General features: G+C 39.6%; 4 protein-coding genes across 7 annotated transcripts; all 4 read left to right on the top strand.

The window, feature by feature from the left end:
• The first annotated feature begins 476 nt into the window (after positions 1–476).
• tmed7 (transmembrane p24 trafficking protein 7) lies at positions 477–3,691 on the top strand. 2 transcript variants are annotated; one of them, XM_065248046.2, is made up of 4 exons: positions 477–567; positions 794–966; positions 1,046–1,291; positions 2,917–3,691. In XM_065248046.2, the coding sequence occupies exons 2-4, from the start codon at positions 808–810 to the stop codon at positions 3,151–3,153; spliced, it is 642 nt and encodes a 213-aa protein (XP_065104118.1). In that variant the 5' UTR covers positions 477–567; positions 794–807; the 3' UTR covers positions 3,154–3,691. The 2 variants fall into 2 exon arrangements, with proteins under 2 accessions (XP_065104118.1, XP_065104117.1); XM_065248045.2 differs by having other exon boundaries at positions 512–598.
• An 847-nt stretch (positions 3,692–4,538) lies between these two features.
• LOC135751983 (protein fem-1 homolog C) lies at positions 4,539–9,310 on the top strand. The gene is made up of 3 exons (XM_065270284.2): positions 4,539–4,948; positions 5,841–6,410; positions 7,016–9,310. The coding sequence occupies exons 2-3, from the start codon at positions 5,867–5,869 to the stop codon at positions 8,323–8,325; spliced, it is 1,854 nt and encodes a 617-aa protein (XP_065126356.2). The 5' UTR covers positions 4,539–4,948; positions 5,841–5,866; the 3' UTR covers positions 8,326–9,310.
• A 4,129-nt stretch (positions 9,311–13,439) lies between these two features.
• On the top strand, positions 13,440–16,759 carry LOC135730202 (coiled-coil domain-containing protein 112). Of its 2 annotated transcripts, XM_065248040.2 has the most exons (9): positions 13,517–13,645; positions 13,963–14,057; positions 14,140–14,229; positions 14,326–14,401; positions 14,506–14,890; positions 15,593–16,006; positions 16,083–16,178; positions 16,278–16,399; positions 16,627–16,759. In XM_065248040.2, the coding sequence occupies exons 1-9, from the start codon at positions 13,599–13,601 to the stop codon at positions 16,655–16,657; spliced, it is 1,356 nt and encodes a 451-aa protein (XP_065104112.2). In that variant the 5' UTR covers positions 13,517–13,598; the 3' UTR covers positions 16,658–16,759. The 2 variants fall into 2 exon arrangements, with proteins under 2 accessions (XP_073672282.1, XP_065104112.2); XM_073816181.1 differs by lacking the exon at positions 13,963–14,057 and having other exon boundaries at positions 13,440–13,645.
• Positions 16,760–16,822: 63 nt separating this feature from the next.
• Positions 16,823–24,807, top strand: pggt1b (protein geranylgeranyltransferase type I, beta subunit). Of its 2 annotated transcripts, none has more exons than XM_065248042.2 (9): positions 16,823–17,076; positions 19,576–19,694; positions 21,800–21,867; positions 21,964–22,115; positions 22,236–22,368; positions 22,733–22,778; positions 22,899–23,083; positions 23,352–23,460; positions 23,893–24,807. In XM_065248042.2, exons 1-9 carry the CDS (start codon positions 16,967–16,969, stop codon positions 24,039–24,041), a joined length of 1,071 nt encoding a protein of 356 aa, XP_065104114.1. In that variant the 5' UTR covers positions 16,823–16,966; the 3' UTR covers positions 24,042–24,807. The 2 variants fall into 2 exon arrangements, with proteins under 2 accessions (XP_065104114.1, XP_065104113.1); XM_065248041.2 differs by having other exon boundaries at positions 21,961–22,115.
• Positions 24,808–24,915: the final 108 nt, after the last annotated feature.

Here is a 24,915-nt window from a genome sequence, read left to right as displayed (position 1 = left end):
CAGCCAGCACAACAAGAATATACTATTGAACCTTGATGCTGGATGGTAAATGTTCGTCATATTCTAATACTAGTCTATGTGTAGAGAACATCATAATATTGTGTTGCTTTTTGTTAATGGAGAATTTATTTAGATTACTCGCAGACGGAACATTACAGTAAAACAAGTAGTTTTTAGCAATCTTTCACATTATTGCAATATATAATGTTTTACTGACGCTCGGCTTTTGTTCTTCCAATATTTAAAGAGGAGATTCTCTTGCTATTGATAATTATATGCAATTGTATCTAACCCACTGTTTCTAAGGTTATGGAGAAATAAGTTGTCATCTAAGTAATAGTTAATTTACCTTTCACACAATCAATGCAGTTTTTATTACGTCAAAGTACCGCGAGACCGATTCGAGAAATCATAAGGAGGAGTCTGCTTTCAAATCGCTATCGCGGCACCTTGACGTCATCCGCTTGGCAGTTCTTGCGACTCCGCATAAATCTGTGACGTAATTACGTACGTACGTACGTGCAATGTCACCGTTAGGTAGCTTCCTGCTTCCGGTTGGGTGTTGAGGTAAGCTGCACTGTTGGATTAACAATCGTCGGTGAGTGTTTTAAAAATATTGTTTTAGCATCGCAGTTTCACGGATTTCGTCAGATTTGATTGTGTGCGCGCGTGTATGTGATCACAATGAACTTGTTTCCGGTTGAACGTAGCGCAATGCACGAGCTGTAATGATGATTAGCTTTACTCGTTTGATTTCGGGTGATCTCTTACAATGATCGTGTGTTGAGTGCAGGTGTGTTGGTGGTGATGATGATGATGCGTTGGGGTCTGGTGTTGGTACTGGGCGTGCAGCTGATGTTCGGATGGACCCGCGGGTCAGAACTCACATTCGAGTTACCGGACAACGCCAAACAGTGTTTCTATGAAGACATTATCATCGGGACTAAATGTACCCTTGAGTTTCAGGTAAATGAGGGCAATATCTTATCTGAGCTGAATGACAGTGTGAGTCTGGACTTTGATGACGTGTTTCCTCTTTCTACAGGTGGTTACAGGAGGACACTACGATGTTGACTGTCGTCTCGAGGATCCAGATGGTACAGTCCTCTATAAAGAGATGAAGAAACAGTACGATAGCTTCACGTTCACAGCGGCAAGAAACGGCACCTATAAGTTCTGCTTCAGCAACGAGTTCTCCACCTTCACCCACAAGACCGTCTATTTTGACTTTCAAGTCGGCGATGACCCTCCTTTGTTCCCCAACGAGAATCGAGTCACTGCTTTAACCCAGGTCATTCACGAACACACACAAGCACCACCTACATGTTGAGATCATCACCAATCTTCTGGAGCCGAGCCATACATTACAAACATATAACAGAACCTTAAAGCAAGGACGGAGTGTCCTGTGGTCTCCCTGCTGTGTTTTGAACAGACCACGACAAAAGTGTGATCAGTCATGACTCATGTCTAGGCATGGGCCGATTACCGGTTTCAAGGTATACCGAGGTTTAAAACAGTCAAGGTTTCAAAACCACTAAAATGTTCTGTGATACCGTCTCCAAGGTATGAGCTGTGTTTATACAAAATTCATTAAATCATGAAGTCATGTGATTGATTTGATGTTTACATTTAATATATATTACGAAAATATTATATATGTTTTGAAAGCATATTATAATTTAAAGGCTTTATTGTACCTGGCATTTGAAAATAACACATTTTAGTGTTGCAATGGCAATACCGCAACACCGTGAAACCGTGGTATTTTTGCTAAAGGTTATCATACCGCCAGAATCTTATACCGGCCCATGCCTACTCATGTCTAACAAATATATTGGCTTGCATAGGTAATTATGTAGAGAGAAGAGAGAGGGACAAAAACTAAAAGGAAAACTGTGCATTTGCACAACCCTGCCCTAAGATAAACCCCCGACAAAAACTTCACATCCAAACATGCACAGTCTTTACTCTGATTATGCTTAAAGGGACACTTCACCCATTTGCATTAAGCTTTGTATAGTTAGAACCCCAGTCATGTTTTTGAATGGTCGTGCATCATTTCCTCAGTTGCCGTTGAGACAGGAGAAATACAGATTTCAGTGTTGCACTTCCTTCTTTCAATGATGTAAAAATCATCATTTTGCATCATTGAAAGAAGGAAGTGCTATATCTTTGTTGAGGGAGTGAGACTACAAACACCCTTTTTCTCGGTCAAATAGGCACCAAATTCAAAATGTATGTTACATTTCGACTACAAATATGATGCACTTTCAATAAAGATGAAGGTTTCTACGGGTGAAATGCTCCTTTAATAACCTGATGATGTGTAAGATCATACAAATGTGTAAAACAGGTTTCTTTTATCTGAGAAGTCATAAATGGCTTAGGCAAAATCTTTTTGGCTGACATTAGCTTAGTTTAGGTTTAGGGTTTTCTTATCCTAGTCCCAGTCAAAGATGTGCATATTTGAGCTGCTTTCATTTATAAACAACTTGCACTGACATATATTTACATAAATCAGTGCCATTGTTTTGTCTCAAGATGCACGCCAGTTTTTTTTTAAGGGCCATTTCCATGTAAGCTGTGATGGCATGTTAGGTTTAATATGACCCGTGTCAATTATCGTATTCATTGGCTAAATATTTTATACTTTCAGAGATAGTATATACCTTTATCAGAGATTTCAATCTTTTTTTATAGAAACAATAACATTTGCACTAATGCCATGTAGTCAGTTAAATATATATTTTGTATTTTAGATGATTTTCCTGGATTGTTTTGCTTTTTTTCATGTAAAGCTGCTTTGCAACATTGTATATAAGCATATAATAAATATAAATAAGTTTGAATTGTATTATTGCGACGTACATTGTGCGCGTGCTTCTACATAGCTGACATTTCTCTGTCTTACAGATGGAGTCTGCATGCGTCTCTATTCACGAGGCCTTGAAATCCGTGATCGACTATCAGACGCATTTCCGCCTGCGAGAGGCGCAGGGCCGCAGCCGAGCGGAGGATCTGAATACCAGAGTGGCGTTTTGGTCCATCGGCGAGGCCTTCATCTTGTTGGTGGTCAGTATCAGTCAAGTCGTTCTTCTTAGGAGTTTCTTTTCAGACAAGAAAACCACAACAACTCGTGTTGGATCGTAATGCGTGCGGGTGATCATCATCGCTGATCTACGTCACACACGGGGACCTCGGACGCGGTTACATCTTGATGTTTTTTATTAAATAAAGTCACATACACAGTAGATTTATTTCAACAACATCACGACTTTGTTTCCTTGGAGTCTGTGTGTGAACCGTGTGTCCCATTTCCATCAAATAAGGTTTTCAATTCTGAAAATGAAACTTAATCTAATTTATTTTGTGGGTGTACGTTAAAGTTTTACATGTGAAAGTGAAGAATAAAGGATGTTTAGACGCTGTAGATCTGCTGGACACATGGCTGCAGTTTGTTTATATCCAGAGACTGCAAACAATAATTCTGTCTAAATTCAGGAGAGCTTCATGTGGTTTATTTGTGGTGTTAAAAACAGGTATTCTTGCTTTAACCTAATTTGTCTTTTCTTTCCATGACATCGGTGTAATTTCTGTGTTTTATAGTAGCTATGTTCATTTCTTTTTAATAGTGATGCGTTTATTTCTTTACCATGTTTGTTTGGGGTAATAAATGTCTTGAGAAACATTCACAGCCTCTTCATATTACTTTATTTACGCTGAACCAGTATATTTTCAGTTATATAAATACATATAATCACTTTCAATATTATTTGCCAAATAGAAATTCAAAAATTCAAATGTATGACTATCTTCAGAGACACTGCACTAAATAATCATCAGGGGTCTCACTGAAGATGTGTTGGTGTAAGTCAGTCAGTCAGTTGATCAGATCTTCTAGGGTTTAAAGGGATAGTTCAACCAAAAATGAAAATGTTGTCATCATTTACTCACTCTCATGTTATTACAGACCTGCATAAATGTCTTTGTTCTGAGGAACACTGTTGAAGATATTTTAAGAAAGTTTGTGACCAAACCGACCATCAGCCCCATTCACTTCCATAGAATTTTTTTTGCTACTATAGAAGTGAATGGGGCCTCCATTTTTTTTTGGTGGACTGTCCCTTTAATGAGTCTCACCTTTGCTACTTTTTCTTTTCAGGTTTAGACGACACACATATAATTTTTTTAAACCACAACTGTTCTTTAACAATTATTTAAATGAAAAACAAGCCAAAAGTCGGTTGTGAAAACCAATAAGCAGAAATCAACAACACCCTCAGTATGAGCACACTGATCTCAGGACAGTTTCTCATAAAATCTTTAATGCCGCATACAGAAAAGGCAATGAAAATGATTATATTGACGTCACGTTGATTTCTTTAAGTTAAATAGCCGATAGGTTTTTATGAATCCTCGTTGGTGTCTGTTACAGTCACCGATGGGTGTTATTAAAAGCATGCGGGCTCGTGTCGTGACTCTTCTGCTTTATCTTTAAATGGGAAACGAGGAGTGAAGACAGTGATTGGCCCGACGAACTGTCAATCACACACAATGGGGCGGAACCGTCGGTCGCTGTTACAGACTGAAAAATATCAGCGAGCTGATCAGCGGTCTTCGAGCTGAAAGACAAACTGACGACGACAGACAGAAATGGACATAAAAAAGAAAACTAATGTTATGTTTGTCGTAAGTCTGTAGTTGAGCGGCGTTAATCGTGTTGGTTTAATCTCGCTCAATGTTACAGGAAGCGCGTGAAGCGGGGGAGGGAAGATCCGCAGCGACGCTCTATTTTTAACATTTTGTATTATTTTGACTCGGGAATGAGCTAAAGAAACTTCAAAGTATTGGCGTACAACACCATAAACACACTAAAGGGAACAGTTAGAGGATAAATCAAGAAGATAAATCAACACATCTGAGCAAAAACACCGTGACGTGAGAGGTGAGTACTGTGCGCGCGGCCTCCAACCTGATGACAATATTACAGAAAGATCACACAAATTAAACACAGACACACACACACTAACAGTCTGATGTCAGAATCTGTCATTGCTTGTTACTCTTTCAGATGTCAGACTACAGCCTATAGTTTAAAAACATTGTTGATCAACGTTAAACTTAATACTAAACACACACGTAAATACACAATATTACTGAAACTAAAGCTAAACACACACACACTTACAATTTTACTGAAACATTAAAGCCAGACACACACAGAGACACCGAGTATAACACTAAAGCTAAATGTTAGACACACTCATTAGGGCTTTTCACACTATAAATAGTTAACCCTGGGTTATTCTAAACTCTTGGTTAACGAACTCCTGGGTTATCTGTTTCACACTGTTCATACTTAAGCAGGGGTTAAAAGATAACCCTGGATATTTATAATCTGACGTTTCACACTGTGCTTTCCTAACCCAGGGTCAGATGTCTGAAACCCTTCTCATGCACACCTGTCTGTGATTATCAAGCAACCCTGAACCCCATGATGAGCTGCTTCAGCCGTCACAACATTATTATAACCCTGCTTCCTTTCACACTACATGCATTTGGCACCACAATGTGGGGTTAACCCCAGAGAAGCAGGGCTTCATAACCCTGGGTTAATTTTAATAACCCTTCTTCTAAATTTATAGGTGTGAAACGATCCTTAATCTAGGGTTAAAAGTGGGGTTTAGAACCAAGATAACCCACGGTTGAGCGCTGTGTGAAGCCCTAATATTACTCAAACACTAAAGCTAAACATCACACAAACACACACCTGAACTGAGGACTGGTAAATCTACACAACTTGTTAACATGTTCCTTGTCTCATGTTTTGTTTGTAGGACGGGGTCACAGTGCACCTTATGTCATGGATTTAAAAACTGCCGTTTTCAACGCAGCCAGAGACGGCAAACTAAGACTCCTGCAGAAACTGCTGGAGAACAAAACCGATCATGATGTGATGAAACTCATGGCGGAGAAGACGAACGGAGCGACGCCGTTACTGATGGCTGCTCGTTACGGGCACCTGGAGTTGGTGGAGTACCTCATCGAATGCTGCTGCGCTCCCGTCGAGATCGGAGGCTCTGTGAACTTTGACGGCGAGATCATCGAGGGCGCGCCGCCGCTATGGGCCGCGTCTGCCGCCGGACATTTAAAAGTCGTGCAGTCGCTGCTGGGTCACGGCGCCTCTGTGAACAACACGACGCTCACGAACTCGACGCCGCTTAGAGCCGCTTGTTTTGATGGACATTTGGACATTGTCAAATATTTGGTGGAGCACAAAGCAGACCTGGAAGTGGCTAACAGGCACGGCCACACGTGCCTCATGATCTCATGTTATAAAGGCCACAGAGAAATTGCGCAGTATCTGCTGGAGAAAGGGGCGGACGTGAACAGGAAAAGTGTGAAAGGTGCGAGTTATCTTAAGGCAGCAATGAATTCCCCTCAGTTTTTAGACACCTAGGAACACAGAGTTTACAACACTCAGGGTTGATTGAAAATGTTCTTCACAATTAAAATGATCAATGCAACATTGATAATGTTACAGTTAAGTGTGTATACTTCCAGCAACAGTTTAGATTTTTTTCTCCCAATCCCATAAACTTCATTTAATCATTAGTGTTGGGTAAAGGGCACTCGAGTAGGGCAAAAAATCGCCTGCAACTCTCATGCGTATCTCATGGGTAAAGCCGGTTCGGTGATTTAGCAGTAAATCACCTGCTTTCAGATGGAGCAGCATTTACTACAACAAGCCGTATTTCACCAAGAAGATTTGCATGCATTATCGGAGCCGATTTTCCACGATTATGGACGCAATTTCTTCTCTACGGCTCTGTGTAGTAAATAAAGCTCCATCTGAAAGCAGGTGATGGCAATTTACTACTAATCACCAAACTGGCTTTACTGATGAGATGCGCATTTTTTGCCCGGCTCTACACTCGAGCAAAAGTTTTTCCTGTTTTTAAATATTGTGTGTATGTCATGTTCATTGGTGGTTTATTCTTCTACTTCATAGGTAACACAGCTTTACACGACTGTGCCGAATCTGGGAGTTTAGAGATCATGAAGATGCTTTTGAAGTTTGGAGCCACAATGGAGAGGGACGGTTACGGAATGACACCGTTGCTCTCGGCCAGCGTGACGGGCCACGCCAACATCGTGGACTTCCTCGCGCAACATCCTCAGACTAACAAAAGTGAGCGGATCAACGCTCTGGAATTGCTTGGGGCGACATTTGTGGATAAAAAGCGGGATCTTCTAGGAGCGCTGAAGTACTGGAAGAGAGCTATGGATCTGAGATACAGCGATTCGAGCCACGTTCTCCTGAAGGAAGAGCCCAGGCAGCTGGTAACGGCGTACGACTGCACCAAAGAGGTGAACACGTTAGATGAGCTGGACGGCTTGATCGCGGACCCCGACGACATGAGAATGCAGGCCCTGCTAGTTCGGGAGCGCGTTCTTGGCCCGTCTCACCCGGACACGTCCTACTACATCCGCTACAGAGGCGCCGTCTACGCCGACTCTGGGAATTTCGAGCGATGCATCAAGTTGTGGAAGTACGCGCTGGACATGCAGCAGAATAACTTGGACCCGCTCAGCCCCATGACGGCCAGCAGCCTCCTGTCATTCGCCGAGCTCTTTTCCTTCATGCTGCAGGACCGTGCCAAAGGCCTCCTGGGAACTTCGGTGTCCTTCGACGATCTCATGGAGATCCTCAGCAAAAGCGTTCTGGAGATCGAGCGTGCGGTCAAGCAGCCCAACCCCGGGCCGGACCCCACCCAACTCGGCAAGGTGCTGTCCATCATCTTGCACCTCATCTGCTTGCTGGAGAAAGTCCCCTGTACCGTCGAGGAGGATCACTTCAAGAAGGAGACCATTTACAAGTTTCTCAAGCTACAGCCCTGCGGGAAGAACGGCTACAGCCCCCTGCACCTGGCCGTCGACAGGAACACCACGTGCGTGGGCCGCTATCCGGTCTGCAAGTTTCCCTCTTTCCAGGTTGCGTCCATCCTGCTTGAGTGTGGTGCCGACGTGAACTGCCGCGACGAAGATAACAACAGCCCCCTTCACGTAGCTGCCTCCAACAACCATCCCGACATCATGAACCTGCTGATCGCCTGCGGGACGCATTTCGACAGCACCAATTCGTTCAAACAGACTGCGTGTGACCTGCTGGACGAGAAGGAGATGGCCAAGAACCTGATTCAGCCCATCAATCACACCACGCTGCAGTGTCTGGCGGCACGAGCCATCATTAAACACGGCCTGACGTACCGAGGAAACATCCCGGAGCGGCTGGAGGCGTTCGTGCTGCTGCACAGATAGTGACGCGAAGACTTGGGTTGGGATTCGGACAGACAGAGCTTCCTTTCTTTCTCGGATCGGCAACGATGGAGGGATTCTGTTACGTTGGCATGCACATCCGATTCCTACCATCTTTGCTCGGATTGCTGTTAAAACATTATTTCTTCACGCTTTATACAGGTTTTTATCCTTTGCTTTGTAAGAATCTCTCTATGCAAAGACGGTAGGACACGGACGGTTTGTTTGTTTTTTTGTTGCCGGTATCCGTACGGACCGTACCGTACGGTTCATTGAGTTAACCCAGCGCCGGCTCTGCAGTTTTACTTTCGCTGTTGTGTTGTCGAGCGCATTGGAACGCTGTCATTACTCCCTCAATCAGAAACGAGCATTGTGATGTGTTTACTGATGTTTGCAGATACCATAAGTGCTTTTATACTTCCTATGCACAGGCTTTATTATATTGGGACTGTTCTGTGTTACTGGATTGTGCCACTTGTTTTTGTGACTGCCTGTTTTTTGTTTTATTTGGTTTGGTCAATTTTTACACTCCTCTCTTTCCTCGGTCTCTCTTCATTTGGTACACTAATTATGTTGCGATGAAAGCGAGCGATCGGGCACAAGCAAATCTGGCTGCATCCTCATCTTTTAGTCCTGAACTTTGAACTCGGTCGAGCTGTAACAACAAAACTAAAGTTTGATCAAAGTTGATCGAGCGATACGAACAGATCCTCGCGTTTCTTTTTTAGTCTTCTCTTGTGAGATCTTCACTGGAATCTTCATCAGCTCTGGGTAGTTTAACTTCATCTTGGCTACATTTGTACAGTTTGATCTCAAGGGCTTTTGATTCCTGGACAACAACCCAATACACTAGTCAATGAATCACACGTACAGTACTTTCAGAAGGACTTGCACTTTATTAAAGTGAGATTTGATATTCATATTATAATAGCCTAAAGCTTGTTAATGTCCTTAGAGCATCATTGACAATAAACCTCTGTTGCACTTGTTTCATTGACACAGTTTCTTTATTTCTGCCCTCTGTACAGCGCTTTCCCGTACAGAGATTAGACTAGTCCTTGACTAAAATAAATGTAAGAGCTGTCCAAACTGAAAACAGCTTGCACTGACATATCTTAAAATACATCAGTGCCCTTTGTTTTGCCTCAAAATGCACACAAGTAATGTTTTTAGTAAGGCATGTTTGTTAAAACTAGTTCTATCATAATTAAACTAAGGCCTAGTCCTGGCTTTAAGGGGCGGTTTCCCAGACAAGGCTGATCTTAGTCCCAGAATAAAATGCATGTTTGAGCTGCTTTCATTTAAAAACACCTTGTCCTGTTTAATTTTAACATATACCAGTGACGTTGTTTTGTCTGTCAAAAAACCTGTAGTGTTTTTTGAAAGGTATGTTTGTAAAAACTTTTTAAATGACCTAATGGAAATAAGGCCTAGTGCTAGGGTGGCTATTGCAGTTGCAGTTTTAAGGTTGGTGTTACTGTTTTGATTCCTAAGACCGGCAGGTAACGACTGAGGTCCCCCTGTGCTGCAGCCATAGCTATCCAGTGGTGCAAGAAAATACTTGAGTAAAAGTACAGATACCCTCGTCAAATATTACTCTAGTAACAGAATGAAGTGCTCATTTTCTCAATTTGATGTGATTTTTTTATGTACTTGAGTAAAAATACTGTTTATTACCATGGGTTTAAGTGTTTTGCAGTAGGCCTACTCCATTTAAGTCGGGTTAGAGCTCAGTCTGACATTATGAATTTTGATGTAGTCTTTAAGAAAGATTAATAGATGCAGATATTTAATTTACACAAATGAGCAAACCATTTTTATTACCAAAACATGTCATGAAACTTCATTCACAATTTAAGTTACTCTTAAATGAAATGTGTGGAAGAAGTGAACTTTACAAAACACCATAAAGAAGTTAAATGCATGGAGATGAATTGTATACAGTCAATACAGAATTGTTTTTTGGGCAGATCTGAGCACTTTCACTGAGGATCTTTCACTTGCTTAAATATTCCTTATAGCCAAAAGCAAACTAACAGACTTATTATCTATTTTAAACATTTCAGTGTTCTTGTTGTTTGTATGAAAGCACAAGCAAATTACAACAAAACCTACCACATGTATATGTACAGCGTAAAAATAATATATTTACAATAGGATAAAACCCTCATATACTGTTGCAGATGTACAGAATACTGTAGCTATGTAATGTTAAAACAATGCTTAGGAGAATGAATCTCTTAAGAAAGGTCACTAATGCACGACTGCTCTCAAAAGTTTCTCACTTGTCAATGAATCCATACGACAAAAAACTGCAATAAATATGATACATAATACTCTGTCCTGTCCACTCACCAAACAAACACAAAAGAACACAAGATATGATTTGCCACGGTGGGCTTAACTATCAGGTTTACATGCTCTTGAACCTGCAGGCATTTAATGTGTTATCAAAATGAAGTTGAGACATTTTTAATTGTCTACATTATTTTTGGTCAGGAGTTTATGATATGATGGGTTTATTCGATTGGTGAAATCGTCAATGGCATCACTGGTTTTCAAGGATGATATGGGTAACATTTGTTAAAGAAAAAGCTGTTTATACAACCTTTTTTAGTGTTACAGTCACATGTGAGCACGTGTTACAGTAACTCGTTCTCACACACTGAGATTCTGAGTTTGTATGAAAATATGACTTTGGTTTTCCGTGCACTTTCTGTTTTTACATCTGGTGTCGACAAGTGTCACTTGGCCTACTTTGCTGGTGTCTTTAAATAACCTTGAATAATGTCCCACTCAAAATATGTCCTACATACAAGCCATCATCAGGTAATAATAAGACAAAGCTGCCAACAGGCCGCTAACTTGACTTTACTTGAGCAGTACGTCTCATGATACTGAGTCTGGACATAAAAGGACTATGGGTCGGTTTCCCGGACAGGGATTAGACTAGTCCTAGACTAAAATAAATGTAAGAGCTGTCCAAACTGAAAACAACTGACATATCTTAAAATACATCAGTGCCCTTTGTTTTGCCTCAAAATGAACACAAGTAATGTTTTTAGTAAGGCATGTTTGTTAAAACTAGTTATATTTGCTTATAAAAATTAGGCTTAATCCTGGTTTAAACTAATCCTTGTCCACCCCTAAGTGTGTTATCTTTCATGCATCCATTCTCTAAACCTGTTTGTCTTTAGCAGGGTTGCGGGATGCACCATGGACCATCTGTAATCTCCCGATGGAATATTTACACAGATTCATGCTCAGGACCTCAGATTTTGTGTATGCGTGTGTGTGTGTGTGTGTGTGTGTGTGTGCTTGCCTTATGTCATATGAGATGATAATAGTTCATCAAACGTATCTAAAATGTTTCACAACAAATAACTCATTTAGGTCTTCAGGATGGTTAAAGCGTCTTTGTGTGTTTAGGTTTCTGAACCATCATCAGTGGCCGGTTGCATAAACATTTCCGTGATGTTAAAACTGCATCTTAAGAATGAGTCTGACTAACTAGCAATTAGTTAGGGCTAATCAGTCTTATTATTTTGATTTTAATAAGACCAATCTACCTTTCTATGTAATATACTTAAAACAGTTATGATTAATAAAAAAAAATTGTGACTAACTTTTAAGACTAGTTTTAAAGGTTTATGCAACCGGCCACAGGTTTTTGCTCATTTTTTCACAAATGGTTTGTCAAGCATCCACATCCTCAAATGTCTTCCTGACATACGTTTAGCTTGTCCCTCTAGATGCCTTTTTCCAGGTAAAGAATGATGTTCTGGGATTAATGTTTAGCCAACCCATTTAGTGCATCACTCCAACACAGATATTGACACATTTTCAGTTGACATTTTTGGCACGTAGATTTATTAAAAGAACAAAACATATCACACCTCATATAAAAAAGTCAGACTTCATCAAACCGAAACCAATGTTTGATCTCCTGCAGTTTCAATGAGAAAATGAGTTGTGATGAAATGAGTCAAGTTCATCTGGAGGCATTCTTAGGGTTGGGGTGTGGACAGACGTCCATGTGTCCGTGTTTGATTTCCGGCCTAAATTCAATTCTTAGGTCTGAGCTAACCCTAACCTTAAAGGGAATATTTCACAATACATTTTTAAGAAGGATTTAAGAAGTTGATCTCTGCACTTAATATCAGTGCTGTGGTTGGATAGTACAGATCAAGGGGCGGTATTATTATAATATGATCCCCGTCTGACATCACAGGGGGAGACAAATTTTAATGACCTATTTTTTCACATGCTTGCAGAGAAAAGTTTACCAAAACTAAGTTACTGGGTTGATCTTTATCACATTTTTTGGGTTGATAGAAGCATTGGGGACCCAATTTTAGCACTTAAATATGTCTCCTTTAACTGGGAACAGCTTGCTCGCTCTGACATATCTTACAGCATCGTTTTTCAGTGCCATTGTTTTGTCTTAAGTTGGAATGTTTTATGTAAAGCACATTTATTAAAGATACTTACATCTCCTTATTTAACATAATAATCCTGTCTTAATCGAAGCTTAGATTGTGAAACCGGACCCACGTCTTAGAAAAGTATTTTACTGATCTGAGAATTGATATTTGTGTTGACAGCAGAACATCTCTACTGATATCTGTAAGATGTCCTAAAGAAACAATTCTTCTGATGTACTTGAACTTCAAAGTGATTCATCAGTAAGTGTATCATATGCTAAAAAAAATCACAAAAATGATTAATCAATGATAAATATTTGCATGTTTTAATCACATAATTGTCTCGTGAGGTTGAATTCAGTTCAATTCTGATCTTAGTTTATTCCTCCACTTCAGACCCTAACAAAAGCCATCTTGTGTTCCTGCTGCCAAATACACTCAGTCCTGTTTAAAGGTCCAGTGTGGTGAATGAATACTGTATGTGCTGGAGTTTTGTTTCTTAAACTCTGTCCTAAACAACTTGTGGGAATATAGGTACTGCTTTTCTTTGTTATAAAGCTTTCTGACCACAAGACTCAACAGAATTCTGAAGTTCTCCATCTGTGATCGATATAGACACACACATCTCCAGTCGATACAATCGTCTTCATTATTGCCCTAATTGTGGAAATAGATGTCTCAGCTCTTAAGGTCTGGTTATGTTCATAATTCAGGTCTCTTATTTTGAAGTGACTACGACGGCTAAAGGCAAACAGCGTCGTTGTTATGGTAACAGTGATCCGATCAGATCGCACTTCACCTCCTCGTCTTTATTTTTCTCTTCATGATTATTTTTCTCTGGCACGCGCTCGAATGTCTGCGGCGGATTTTTTGCGGGAATCTGAACGTCTCAGAAAGTTGTAAGCGGATTTAATGACATTAATGTATTTTGTCAGGTTTCACAGACAAGACTTGAGGCTAACAGTTCGTCCCAGACTAAAATCAATGTTTGAGCTGTCTTAACTGAAAATATTTAATCTTAAATTACGTCAGTGTCATTGTTTTGTCTCATGATGCACACTTGTAATGTTTTACTAAGGGCATTTTTTTTATAAAAGTGAATTAAATATCCTCGTTTACTAAGGCATAGTCCTGGCTTAAGCTAAATCTAAAGTGTGAAACCGGGCCTTTATGATTTATAATCTCTATAATGACATAATTTATTCACTTCATACAGGGAGAGTAAACACGACAGAGAGACGAGCAGAAGAAAAGATTTCAGTGCGTTTGAGGAAATCCACAATAACCTAAAAGCTGATCTCAGAGCGGACAGTAAAATCATCTTTATTTAGCTTTCTCATACATTTCAGCTTGAGCCGATACGAGTGTTTATTTCTGCTTGTTTGTTTATCAGTCATGAAAGTGCAAAAGGAATTGCAGAAGATCAGGAATTGTGTCTATAGATTCCAGGCGCAGCTGACAGATATGAAATCTTCTCCAGACTGTAAGTTTTCATGACACTGATCATTTCTGTGGAAAATATTTTTCAATTCTGGACTTTATTTAAATTAGTTTGATATCATTTCATATTTCATTGTAGTGTTTGACAAATTAAAGGAGACTATGATCGATATCGAGAACTCCATCAACATTTTTAAAGACACGCAGCATCAAAGGTATAAGACATATTTCTGTTTAAATGCAGGTAACTTACATGTTATTATATGGAAATATGGTTATAATTTGCTGTATTCCTCCTAAAATATCTTGCCCTTGTTAGTTTTGAGGAACTCTTGAAAGAGGAGAGAAATCTTTGGCAGGAAATCTGTGCCTTTGATCAAAAGATTGATGTCTGGTCATTGGTTGTAAAAGCAGACGGCCGGGATCTTCAGTCAGCCGGACCTTGCGCAGGCCGTAAGGACTCGAGAGATCTTCCGGCAGAAGTGACTGCATTAGAGATCTTTCTCCAGCAAAGCGCCGGACCACAAGGCGGCTGGGACAAGTACGACCATCAGAGCTTCATGAAAGTTTGGACAAAACACAACGGAAAACCTTCATACAGAAAAGAAGCAAAGCTTTATTTACCCGATAAGACTGAGGAGGACCTTCAGCTGCACGAGGAGTGGTATCTACAGTTGTGCCATCTCCAGGAAAGAAAGAGGGAGGTATTGAGATTGATTTTCTCTATTTGTAACTAGTTTGGAGGATTTGACAGATTTTGACAGGAGCAGATCACACAATGCCTGTATGAACAGGTGACCAGAGTTAATCTCCTGTAAATTTAAAGGATGAACAGTAAATAAAAACGAACAATAATAACAGGGAGGAGATAAGGAAAGTATACATTATTAAATACCAGTATCAAACATATACAGTACATATCAGTGCATGCACATCATTATAAATAAACATCTATATACACACTTATTTATTATACCAATTAAACATGACAGGGAAAAACTCCCTCATCTCACCTTCAAGAAAACAATAAAGCCAAACAGGTGAAGTTAACCATTCCTATCACAATTACTGTTTACTTAACTAAGGATGTTAAACCACTTTTGAAAAGCCTTTTTTCATCTTTAAAGTATTGTTTACAATCCATAGTCTTACACTTATAGTCCTTTTACAAAACACAAGAAGAATCTTATATAAATATTGGTCACCTTAAATAATTCTCATAAGTAAAAAGCAAACTTTACATCCAAACACGTCAGACCTGTATATCATATCATCACATTTTTTTCAAAGATCTTTTTTAGGATGTATTTATTGAACTTACAACTTAATCTTGCTGTTCTGTGAATGCACTCGTGTGTTCTTTAAGAGGATCTAGATTCAGTGCGCTGCTTTGGTTTTTCCTCAAGGCCATCCACAGATGGAGAGCAGCCAAGCAGAGAGACCTGGAGCTGCAGAGAGAGCATCAGCAGAGAGAAGGTTCAAGAAAGGAGCCGGACGAAGCCACCGCCGTGGCCCTGCGCCTCAAACAGGAGGAGCAGCGCAAGGAGGCGGCTGAGAGGCTGGATGCCTGGAGAAGCTGCAGAAAACAGCAGATGGACCGAGAGCAGGAGCAGCGAGTCAGAGACGAGATCCAGCGGCGAAAAAGAGAAAAAGAGGAACGGAGGAGACAGCTGGAGATGAAGCTCATGGTGGAGTCTCATGCTCGACAGAAGAAGGAGGAAGAGGAACTGCACGTCCTGCAGAAAGAGGCACAGGAGCAGGCAGAGAGAGAGCAGCGGCGCAGGCTGGCCGCTGAAGGCATCAAACGCTTTCAACAAAGGGTGAGATGAAGAATTATTTTCTCGTAATATCCATTAATAATGATGACTTGTGCTCACCACAAAGTGATCTTCTCAGGATTCACAGCACTTAATGACCAAACTACAAGAGAACCAGAATAAAGAGCAGGAGGAACATGAGCGACAACTGAAACTAGCTAAACTAAAGGAAAAGGTTAGCTGTGAAAACAAATCCATTTATAAAGAATTCTTATCAATATGCATCATAGGTCAACTATAGAAACAGAACTGAAATTGAGTTTATTTGCATTAGGTGCAGGTTCACGTCGACCGAGATCCATCGAGACTTTGGAAACCGACTAAAGGCTGGGAGTCACGTGCTAAAGAGATCGGTCCATCCGAGGCCAGCGGGCCAATATATCAGATGTTTCACAGGTAAATCAATCACATCTAGTGATGATGATAAACAACTGCCCAACTCTGAAACAGACAACATGAGATTACATGTTTGACAGTGTAAATTATCTTATGCATGCATACATTCAGTAAGAGTAATCAATCAGTTTGAATTATTTGTCATTACCTTAGTTAATAAAAAAAAACATTAATCATGTCATGTTTATTTGTATTTATGTGTTTCTTTTTTATTGTTTTTACCACAGGGCAGTTCCAACCTGGAGACAAGACTTGTGAAATGATCTCTACACAACATATCTATTAAATGTTATATACATTATCAAAACATATTTTTCTAGGCTTTTCTTACAACTTCTTAATTGTTTGTGTGAAAAACACCATGATTTAAATGGTCATTAAAATACATTTTAATATCACAGTGCGTCCGTTGATCGTTTATAACATGTAATACCATCCTAATATACTAAAATTAACAGAAAAGAAAAATGAATGCTATTTCATCCAGAGCGAACCCGCCGCACTTTTATTTTGCCTCCTCTCGTCTTCGGCGCAGCGGAAGTGACGCATGTGCTTTTCCGGTGAGCGATGATGGCGGATTTTGATCAGATTGATTTTTTGCGCGAGCGGCATGTGCGGTTTTTTCTGCGCTGTCTAGACGTGTTGCCCGAGAGATACGCGCCGTACGAGACGAGCAGGTAATAATAATAATTACATTTGATCACGTGACTGTTATTAAAACAGATAACAGCAGAGCAGAGCTAACCGAGGCAGTGACTTCCGCTCAACACAAAGTAACGTGTTTACATTCGGTTAGTTACACACAATTATTGAGCATCATCTAAACAACAACACTGTGTGAACAAGATGACACGAGACTATTATTATCTTTTTTCAATTTAATTTATATATAAATAGGCACAACTGTGCTTGTTGTTACATCATGTTAGCTTATGCGTTTACTAATGTTAACAAAAACACAGTTAGCTAGCGTTAGTGGTCTTTCTGCAGCCCGATTTAAAATCCTATGGCCACCATTTGCTTGCAAGCAGTTTTGAGGTTTGATTGGTAAACGACACAGAGGAGCTACATGATGATCTGAGGCGAACATGATGACCGATCCGAGGTCAATGAGAGTAAATGACGGCAGTAAAGTTAGTTTTACGTTTGACATTTGTTTGATATTCAAATTCAAACTAATTCAACTCTCTGTGCAATCATGTTTTGAGCCCAACCCAGTGTAAATGTGCATAAAAAAATGTTTCTTCATGGCACAAGACTCTATTTTGGGGCGGTTTTAAACTCAAACCAACTGCAAATTCCTCTGATAATATCCCCTATGACACAAGAGCTATTTTTGGCATTTTCTTTATACAACATTATATATATATATATAATCATTTAAATCCACTAAACTCAAAGAGCACCTGTTATAGAGATGTCAATACAACTGCAAATTACTCTATTCAATTTTGGGATATTATTCAGAGTAATTTGGGAGTGTAATGAGTTTGAATTTGAATATCAAACGAATGTCAAACGCAAACAACTAACTTTACCGCAGTGTGGGAAAATCCTGTCTTGTGAGCTTTGGGAATGCTTGCAGAATTACCTGAGAAAAAGACAGGCGTGCGTTTTTAAAGTTTCTTTTGTAAACACAATCAGATCATAATGTAGATTAAAGTCGGTTGAGAAATGCAAACATTTATGTCCTTTTTTTTTTGGCTCATTCTCACGTGGACCATTGTGGCGGTGCCAGCAACATTTACATTTGTATCTGTTGAAGCGAACAGCAAACTAATGATGGTGAAAGATTTGTCAAGTGTAAACTAAAGATGTTTCTTCAATTGAAAGCGGCAATGATCATCAACCAGGTTTTGTCTTGTGATTAACCAATCTATCTCAGATTCAAAGAAAAATTTCAAGTCTGAAAATTGTTCAAGACTAAAATGCTCGTTTGAGCTGTTTTAACTAAAATCAACTTGCTCTGACAGATCTTAAAGGTGCAGTGTGTAAAATTTATAAGGATCTCTTGACAGAAATGCAATACAATCTACATAACAATATTATCAGCGGTGTATAAAGACCTTACATTATAAACTGTTATGTGTTTATTACCTAAGAATAAGACGTTTTTATCTACGTACACTGCGGGTCCCCTTGCATGGAAGTCGCCATTTTGTGCCACCAATGTTTTTACGGTAGCCCTAAATGGACAAATTGCGTTTTGGCACTACTGTATTTTGTCTTAAACAACAACATGTTTGTCCTTTGGCAGCTACCGTAGCTTCTCAAAGCGTCAGTAGCCTTTTTATCCCCGTAAACATACAAACACTAAAACGTACTGAAACTGTGACCCTGAAACCGTGACCCTAAAACCGTGACACACACCGAACCGTGAGTAATTTGAACTGTTACTCACCAGTAAGGTTTTTCTTAAATGTCTGAATTTACTCCTGACTTAATGTAAACTATGTCTGGGAGGTAGTTATGACATTTTATAAAAGACATTAATTTATCATAAAATCTTTATAATTAAACCTCAGAGAAATAGGGCTACTAACCAACAACAATACATTGTGTCATGTAATATGTTTAGTTTAGATCAATTTCTGAGTTTAAGATTTTTAATAAAGTTTTGTCATGAATTTCTTTGGGGGGCCACAAGGGATGTTATTCTCTTGTAAATAGGGCTGGGCAAAAAAAAATCGATTTTTCTATTAATCGTTTTTTAAAACGTGGTCGATAAAATTTTTTTTTCCATATTTATTTCCGCAAACATTGACCGGAGGAATGGAAGCATTTTAGATTTCGCAAGCAAGACGTGTTGTGGCTTTTAATTTCTTTTTATTAATTACCCACTTGTAAACTGCTGTTCATTGTTCTTTTTTATTAATATAGTATGTGAATTAAATCTACATTCATTGAGTTGAATCGAGAATCGAGTATAAAAACCTACCTGAGAACCGGAATCGAAAATTTAATCGAGAATCTAATCGATTTGATAGCTTGTGAATCGAAATCGAATCGATTTGGAACATCTGAATCGATACCCAGCCCTACTTGTAAATATATGAGAGGGGTGCACGGCAAGAAGCAGCACAGATTAAACTGTTTTAATGACGGCAGTGATGTTAAGAGTAAATAAAGATGTATGTCCTTGTCTAGTGGGTTAAGTTTGTGCTCCTCATTTGCAGGTTGACGATTGTTTTTTTTGCTCTGTCGGGTCTTGATGTTCTTGATGCCTTGGATGTTGTAGACAAACCCAGTTTAATTGAGTGGATTTATTCACTTCAAGTTCTTCCCACAGATGATGGTAAGTCATCTGTAATAAATCTTGTATACAGTGTCTTGCAAACTATTAAAACTATTTTCATATTACTGAAATGGTAAAATGTCATTCTGTTTTAAATTGTATTCTAAAACACTGAATGCATTGATTAATAATTAAAAGGTAACAGTGGAGTTATGTTAGGAAGTATTTTTATAAAAACCAAAAACTGAAACCCTGTGCTTGCAGAAGTATTTAACCCTAAGCGTATATGTACCAGCTTATTACACCAAAAACTTGATCGCTTCATACAACAAATGCATACAACACACAATTCCAAGACGGAGGTTTGTTGCTGTGTTATTATTTAGGTCAAAGCTTTAAATGATAAAATTATTATGGTTACCACTGTTTCAATCATCACATTTTCGGGAGTGCGTCTTGTTCCATACTCACAGGGAACGAACATTTAGAGGAGTTGTTCCTCCTGTCCTGACAGTTTACAGTGTGTACGATGCCAGAGCGAGCTTGCCAATCAGTTTATATGGGGACGATTGGTAGGCCAATGGGCAAATTTGGCCAGGATGTCAGTGTACACCCATACTCTTTTCCGAAGGACTTAATTTTTGTCTGTTTTATTAGATTCTTTTGCTATATCTTTCTATATTTTGATACATTTATTCCTCCTTCAGTTCTCACGAGATGCCTGTTCCTCTCTGATGAGTTAGGGTTACCACAGCATGATGCTGCCACCACCAGACTTTACTGTAGGGATGCTGTGCCTTCTGGCATGAGAAGTTTTAGGTTTGTGCCACACACAACATCTCCGTTTCATAAAACTTTTTTCCACAATGCAACTGTTGGGTCACCCTAACCCAGGGCTATTCAAATCTTAACCTGGAGGGCCGGAACACACCGGAACGAAAATTCTTAGAAATGTTTGCGTTTCCCCTAAAAATTAAAGAAAAAAGTCATTCAGAAAGCATTCTAACCCTTAAAAGAGGTCGTAAGGTCCAAAATTATTAGGAGTATCGACAAGGACGTATAAGAGTTTCTCTAGCAGCAGGGAAAGTGGACAAAACATGAAGAGGGAAACAATAAGTGTTGCAAACAGTGCATGACAGTGAGTTAATAAAACACAAGACATGAGATTGTGCAGGGATCATGTTTGTGAATGATTTTATTAGAGACACGCTAACATCTCCAACACAGTGCAGAAATGCCATTGCGCCTGAATTTAAAAGTAATCACTACATTAACTACAGTAACAGATTCAATAACTAGAAAAAGCAGCAGAGATGATTTGGGTCTTTTACAGACAGAAGTGATCACATGAACTTACAGAACCCAGCAACTGTTTATTTCCTAATATCAAATATGACATTACCAGCATGGTACATAAAAATTTATATATTATAAGCCGTCACACTGGTGGCTTATAATAGACCCTTTTTCTTCCGTCTTGGACAACCAACCAATCACAGTCTTCATAAGACTGTGTTGTACGTAGTAACGGGGTCAGCCCCGCCTCCTCACTAAGATCAAAGTTATTGTATTTTCATTGCTCAAAGTTGCTCTCAGATTGGTCCTACATCGATCTTAATCTACGATCTACAAAGTTTTTTAAGCTAAATTAGGAGCTCTCACAGAGGATTATAAGACGCTTTAAAAATGCAGGCCCAGATGTGCTGCTATTTCAGGATTTTTTCTTGGCACCCTCCCATAAAAGCCACGTGTGTGTAAATATTTGAATGGTGCACAGATCACACACTTACTGTGCCACTAAACTCTGTAGCTGTTGGCATCTCTCACAATGACAAAGTTGAATAATTGAATAATGCCTGTGGTAAATGGTAAATGTCTCCTTGTTAGGCAAATTTCTTTCATCTGTGTGTGAATGAAGAGCTTTCACAGCACAGGGGGTGAATACTTATGCCAGTGATAGATTTCAGTTTTTTCTTTGAAATATTTCCCAACATAAATCTAATGTCACTATATAATAATTGATTGTAAAGTCAGTGATATGAAAGCAATTGCTCACATGACAAAAACCTTGCAAGGCATTGTGTGCGTTTCAGACATTTGCTATGTTGTGTTGTTATTATGGTGAAATGTCTTCAGTTGGGTTTCTCTCTCTGGTTCAACATCAGGATGTAATCTTGGGCGCTGTGGGTTTCGCGGTTCCTCGCACATCGGTGTTCCTTACAATAACTCAAAGGTATGAATCATTTTCTGCTTGTTGTGCCCGCAGCAGATGGCACCGGTGACTCTCATTGTAAATTGTGCACGTGACTTAAGTGATGTCTCTTAGCAGGGTCCAAGTACTCCTCATGCGTATGACAGCGGTCACGTGGCGATGACCTACACTGGACTGGCGTGTCTTGTTATTCTAGGTGACGATCTGAGTCGGGTTAATAAAGAGGCTTGTTTGATTGGTTTAAAAGCGCTGCAGTTAGAGGACGGCAGGTACGTCTCTCTGTGTAGTTTTAATCTGGCTTACTGCACTTTCATGCTGTGAGTAATTGTCAGGACACGACACTGAAGTTTAGGTGCTGTAAATAAAAAAGTCTTGTTTTGTGTTTGCAGTTTTTATGCTGTTCCAGAAGGAAGCGAGAACGACATGAGATTTGTTTACTGTGCCGCCTGTATCTGTTACATGCTGGACGATTGGTCTGGTATGGACCGCCAGAAAGCCATAGATTACATCAGGAGAAGCACAGTGAGTCCACACTCGTCCGTCTGTCCGTTCATCCGTTCTTCCTAGCAGAGGTATTGATGACGCATGTTGTTTGTGCTGCTGTGCAGAAGCATTTCTACTTGATTCACTTAAAGTTGTGTATGTATCCTCATAACACTCAGCAGAGAGGGGTCAGCTGATGTCAAAGGTCAAGTACAGAGAAGCAGCGATTTAATTCATTTGACTGCTGTCGTTTCTGTATGCTGTAGTTTCTCTCTTATCCACACACCAACATTTGTAGTGAATGATCCTTTTACTTGTAGGCTTCGTTCTCAGTCATCACATTTACAAGATATTTTAAGTCAGCTGCTAATATCTTCATTTTGTTTGTATGTTTATTGTTCAGTCATATGATGGTGGGATTGGTCAAGGGTCTGGACTTGAGTCTCATGGTAAGTAAGATACAATTGTGATAGGAGATTTCACACATACACACAGTGAGGTTGACTACTCCTGTAGTTCCAGATGAAGCGTTGTGAGAAATGCTAACTGCGACTTTCTGTGTGTGTCAGGTGGCTCAACGTTTTGTGCCATTGCTTCTCTGTGTCTGATGGGAAAATTACAGGAAGTGTTCAGTGAGGGAGAAATGAGACGCATACGACGCTGGTGTATCCTGAGACAGCAGAACGGCTTCCACGGGCGTCCCAACAAACCTGTGGACACCTGTTACTCGTTTTGGGTGGGCGCGACGCTGGAGGTACACTGGTTCACACACATAGTTTACCACTGTTTTCATGTAACTTACACCACACCGTTAACATGTCTTGTTTGGAGTTGTCCAGTGACACATAATGAGTCTGTTCACACCAAAAGTGACCGCGGTGAAATCAAAACACGTTTGCACGCTGTTTGTTTTTAGCACAACTACCTTAAGCATTTGTGACAACAACCATGTTTAGGATTAAACCAGACTAGGCTGTGTTTTCTCATCGCACAACTTTAACACCTTTTCTCGCTGTCCTCAGCTCTTAGATGTCTTCCAATATACAAACTTTGAAAAGAACCGGAACTACATTCTGTCTACGCAGGACCGTTTGGTGGGCGGTTTTGCTAAATGGCCTGACAGTCATCCGGGTAAGATTACAGTCGTATTAAGATTCAAGATCATTTGTTTATCGCGGTCAGTTGAAACCTCAGTGTAATCTAATATGCGAGCTGTTTGTGTGCTGATGAAAGATTCACTGTTGATACCTTTGGACCTGGAATTATTATATTCGTTGTATAATAATAATAATGTTCTTGATGTCTTTTCATAACTTGCCTGAGGATTTTCAGATTAAAATTAATTCAGATTTTTTTCTCTTAAATTACTCTCATTGATTATCACTCATAATCACAGAAATGTTGTGTAACGACGGGACTAATAATATCATGTGCTTACGATGAATTATTCATATTCTAAAAGCTACCTTGTATTAATACATGTAAGATTTGTGCTGCTGATCTGTCTGTCTGTTTGTGTGTCTGTAACACTGATCTTCTTCTGTTTCTGTCCTGTCACATCAGACCCTCTTCACACCTACTTTGGCATCTGTGGCTTGTCTCTGCTAGGAGAGGAAGACCTCCGAAAGGTTCATCCCGCCCTGAACATCAGCGACCGAGCGTTCGACTCTCTGCGGCGGCTTCACACGATCTGGAGGACAAACAGCACGTGACAGCAAATCTCCATCTGTCTGTCCCGATCTGTGATACCTCAGCAATAAAACATCCCGCTGAGAGCCGACGAATAACCGATCAGATCCACCGGCGTCAATTATTCAGTCGCTTCTCGGCCGCCGGCCTCCACGAGCTTGTGTAGTTAATTTCTGCCTTACAAACTTGTTTCTGTGTAAATACAGATTGGAATAGGATTGACATAAACAGGATCGGATTGTTTTTTTGTTTCTGGTCTCAAAACAATATGCACTGTATAACTTTGTGGTTTATGTATTTTGACAAGCGACAGTGCCATCTTAGTATTTTCTTTATCTTCATCTCTCTTCTCTTGAATGTGCCTCAGATATCAACGCCAGTGTTCTTACATCTCCACTAAAGACACTTGTGAATGTTGCTTCAAGGATTAAACCATGAATTTAAAGAATGAAATTATTTTTCTGTCCTTTAAACATCAAGTGTAGAGATGACAATAATGCTGCTCGTATTTTGATGTAAAGCTCTAGTAAACTGCGGGCATGCAAGATTCAATAAATTGTTTGACGGTTCATTGATGGTGGTGCTGGTGAAGGAGGAAACATTTAATAAAATTTAAGTAAATTTTCAAAGGTCTTTAAGCTCCTAACTTTGTGTTGGCATTACGTATGAACCAATGCTTCGATATATCCAGCAATATCATTTGGTTGTAGTCGTTATTGAGTGTCTTTTTATTTCTCAGTTGCTTTATTTTCATTATTGTTTAATTAAAATAGGTTTGTGAAAACTAAATGTGTATTTTATTATAAATGAAAAAAATAAAATAAAGTGTGAAATGCTTTCATAAAGTACCGGCTGAAAACACTGATGCAGTCAGTGTAAATTGCTCCCTGGATATCT

This window comes from Paramisgurnus dabryanus, chromosome 11 (genome assembly GCF_030506205.2).
Source record: "Paramisgurnus dabryanus chromosome 11, PD_genome_1.1, whole genome shotgun sequence".
Lineage (NCBI taxonomy): Eukaryota > Metazoa > Chordata > Actinopteri > Cypriniformes > Cobitidae > Paramisgurnus > Paramisgurnus dabryanus.
Note: the sequence above shows the minus strand (reverse complement) of the source record. Positions and strands in the feature narration are given on the sequence as shown.

Coding starts and splice junctions, on each gene's coding strand:
- pggt1b (XM_065248041.2), top strand. CDS start 16,967: ATGATGGCGGATTTTGATCAGATTGATTTTTTGCGCGAGCGGCATGTG. Junction 22,779..22,898: donor GTCTGGACTTGAGTCTCATG/GTAAGTAAGATA, acceptor TGTGTGTGTCAG/GTGGCTCAACGTTTTGTGCC. Junction 23,461..23,892: donor ATGGCCTGACAGTCATCCGG/GTAAGATTACAG, acceptor CTGTCACATCAG/ACCCTCTTCACACCTACTTT.
- tmed7 (XM_065248046.2), top strand. CDS start 808: ATGATGATGATGCGTTGGGGTCTGGTGTTGGTACTGGGCGTGCAGCTG. Junction 967..1,045: donor AATGTACCCTTGAGTTTCAG/GTAAATGAGGGC, acceptor CTCTTTCTACAG/GTGGTTACAGGAGGACACTA. Junction 1,292..2,916: donor GAGTCACTGCTTTAACCCAG/GTCATTCACGAA, acceptor TCTGTCTTACAG/ATGGAGTCTGCATGCGTCTC.
- LOC135730202 (XM_065248040.2), top strand. CDS start 13,599: ATGTCTGCGGCGGATTTTTTGCGGGAATCTGAACGTCTCAGAAAGTT. Junction 14,230..14,325: donor TATGAAATCTTCTCCAGACT/GTAAGTTTTCAT, acceptor ATTTCATTGTAG/TGTTTGACAAATTAAAGGAG. Junction 16,179..16,277: donor TAGCTAAACTAAAGGAAAAG/GTTAGCTGTGAA, acceptor TATTTGCATTAG/GTGCAGGTTCACGTCGACCG.
- LOC135751983 (XM_065270284.2), top strand. CDS start 5,867: ATGGATTTAAAAACTGCCGTTTTCAACGCAGCCAGAGACGGCAAACTA. Junction 6,411..7,015: donor GAACAGGAAAAGTGTGAAAG/GTGCGAGTTATC, acceptor TCTACTTCATAG/GTAACACAGCTTTACACGAC.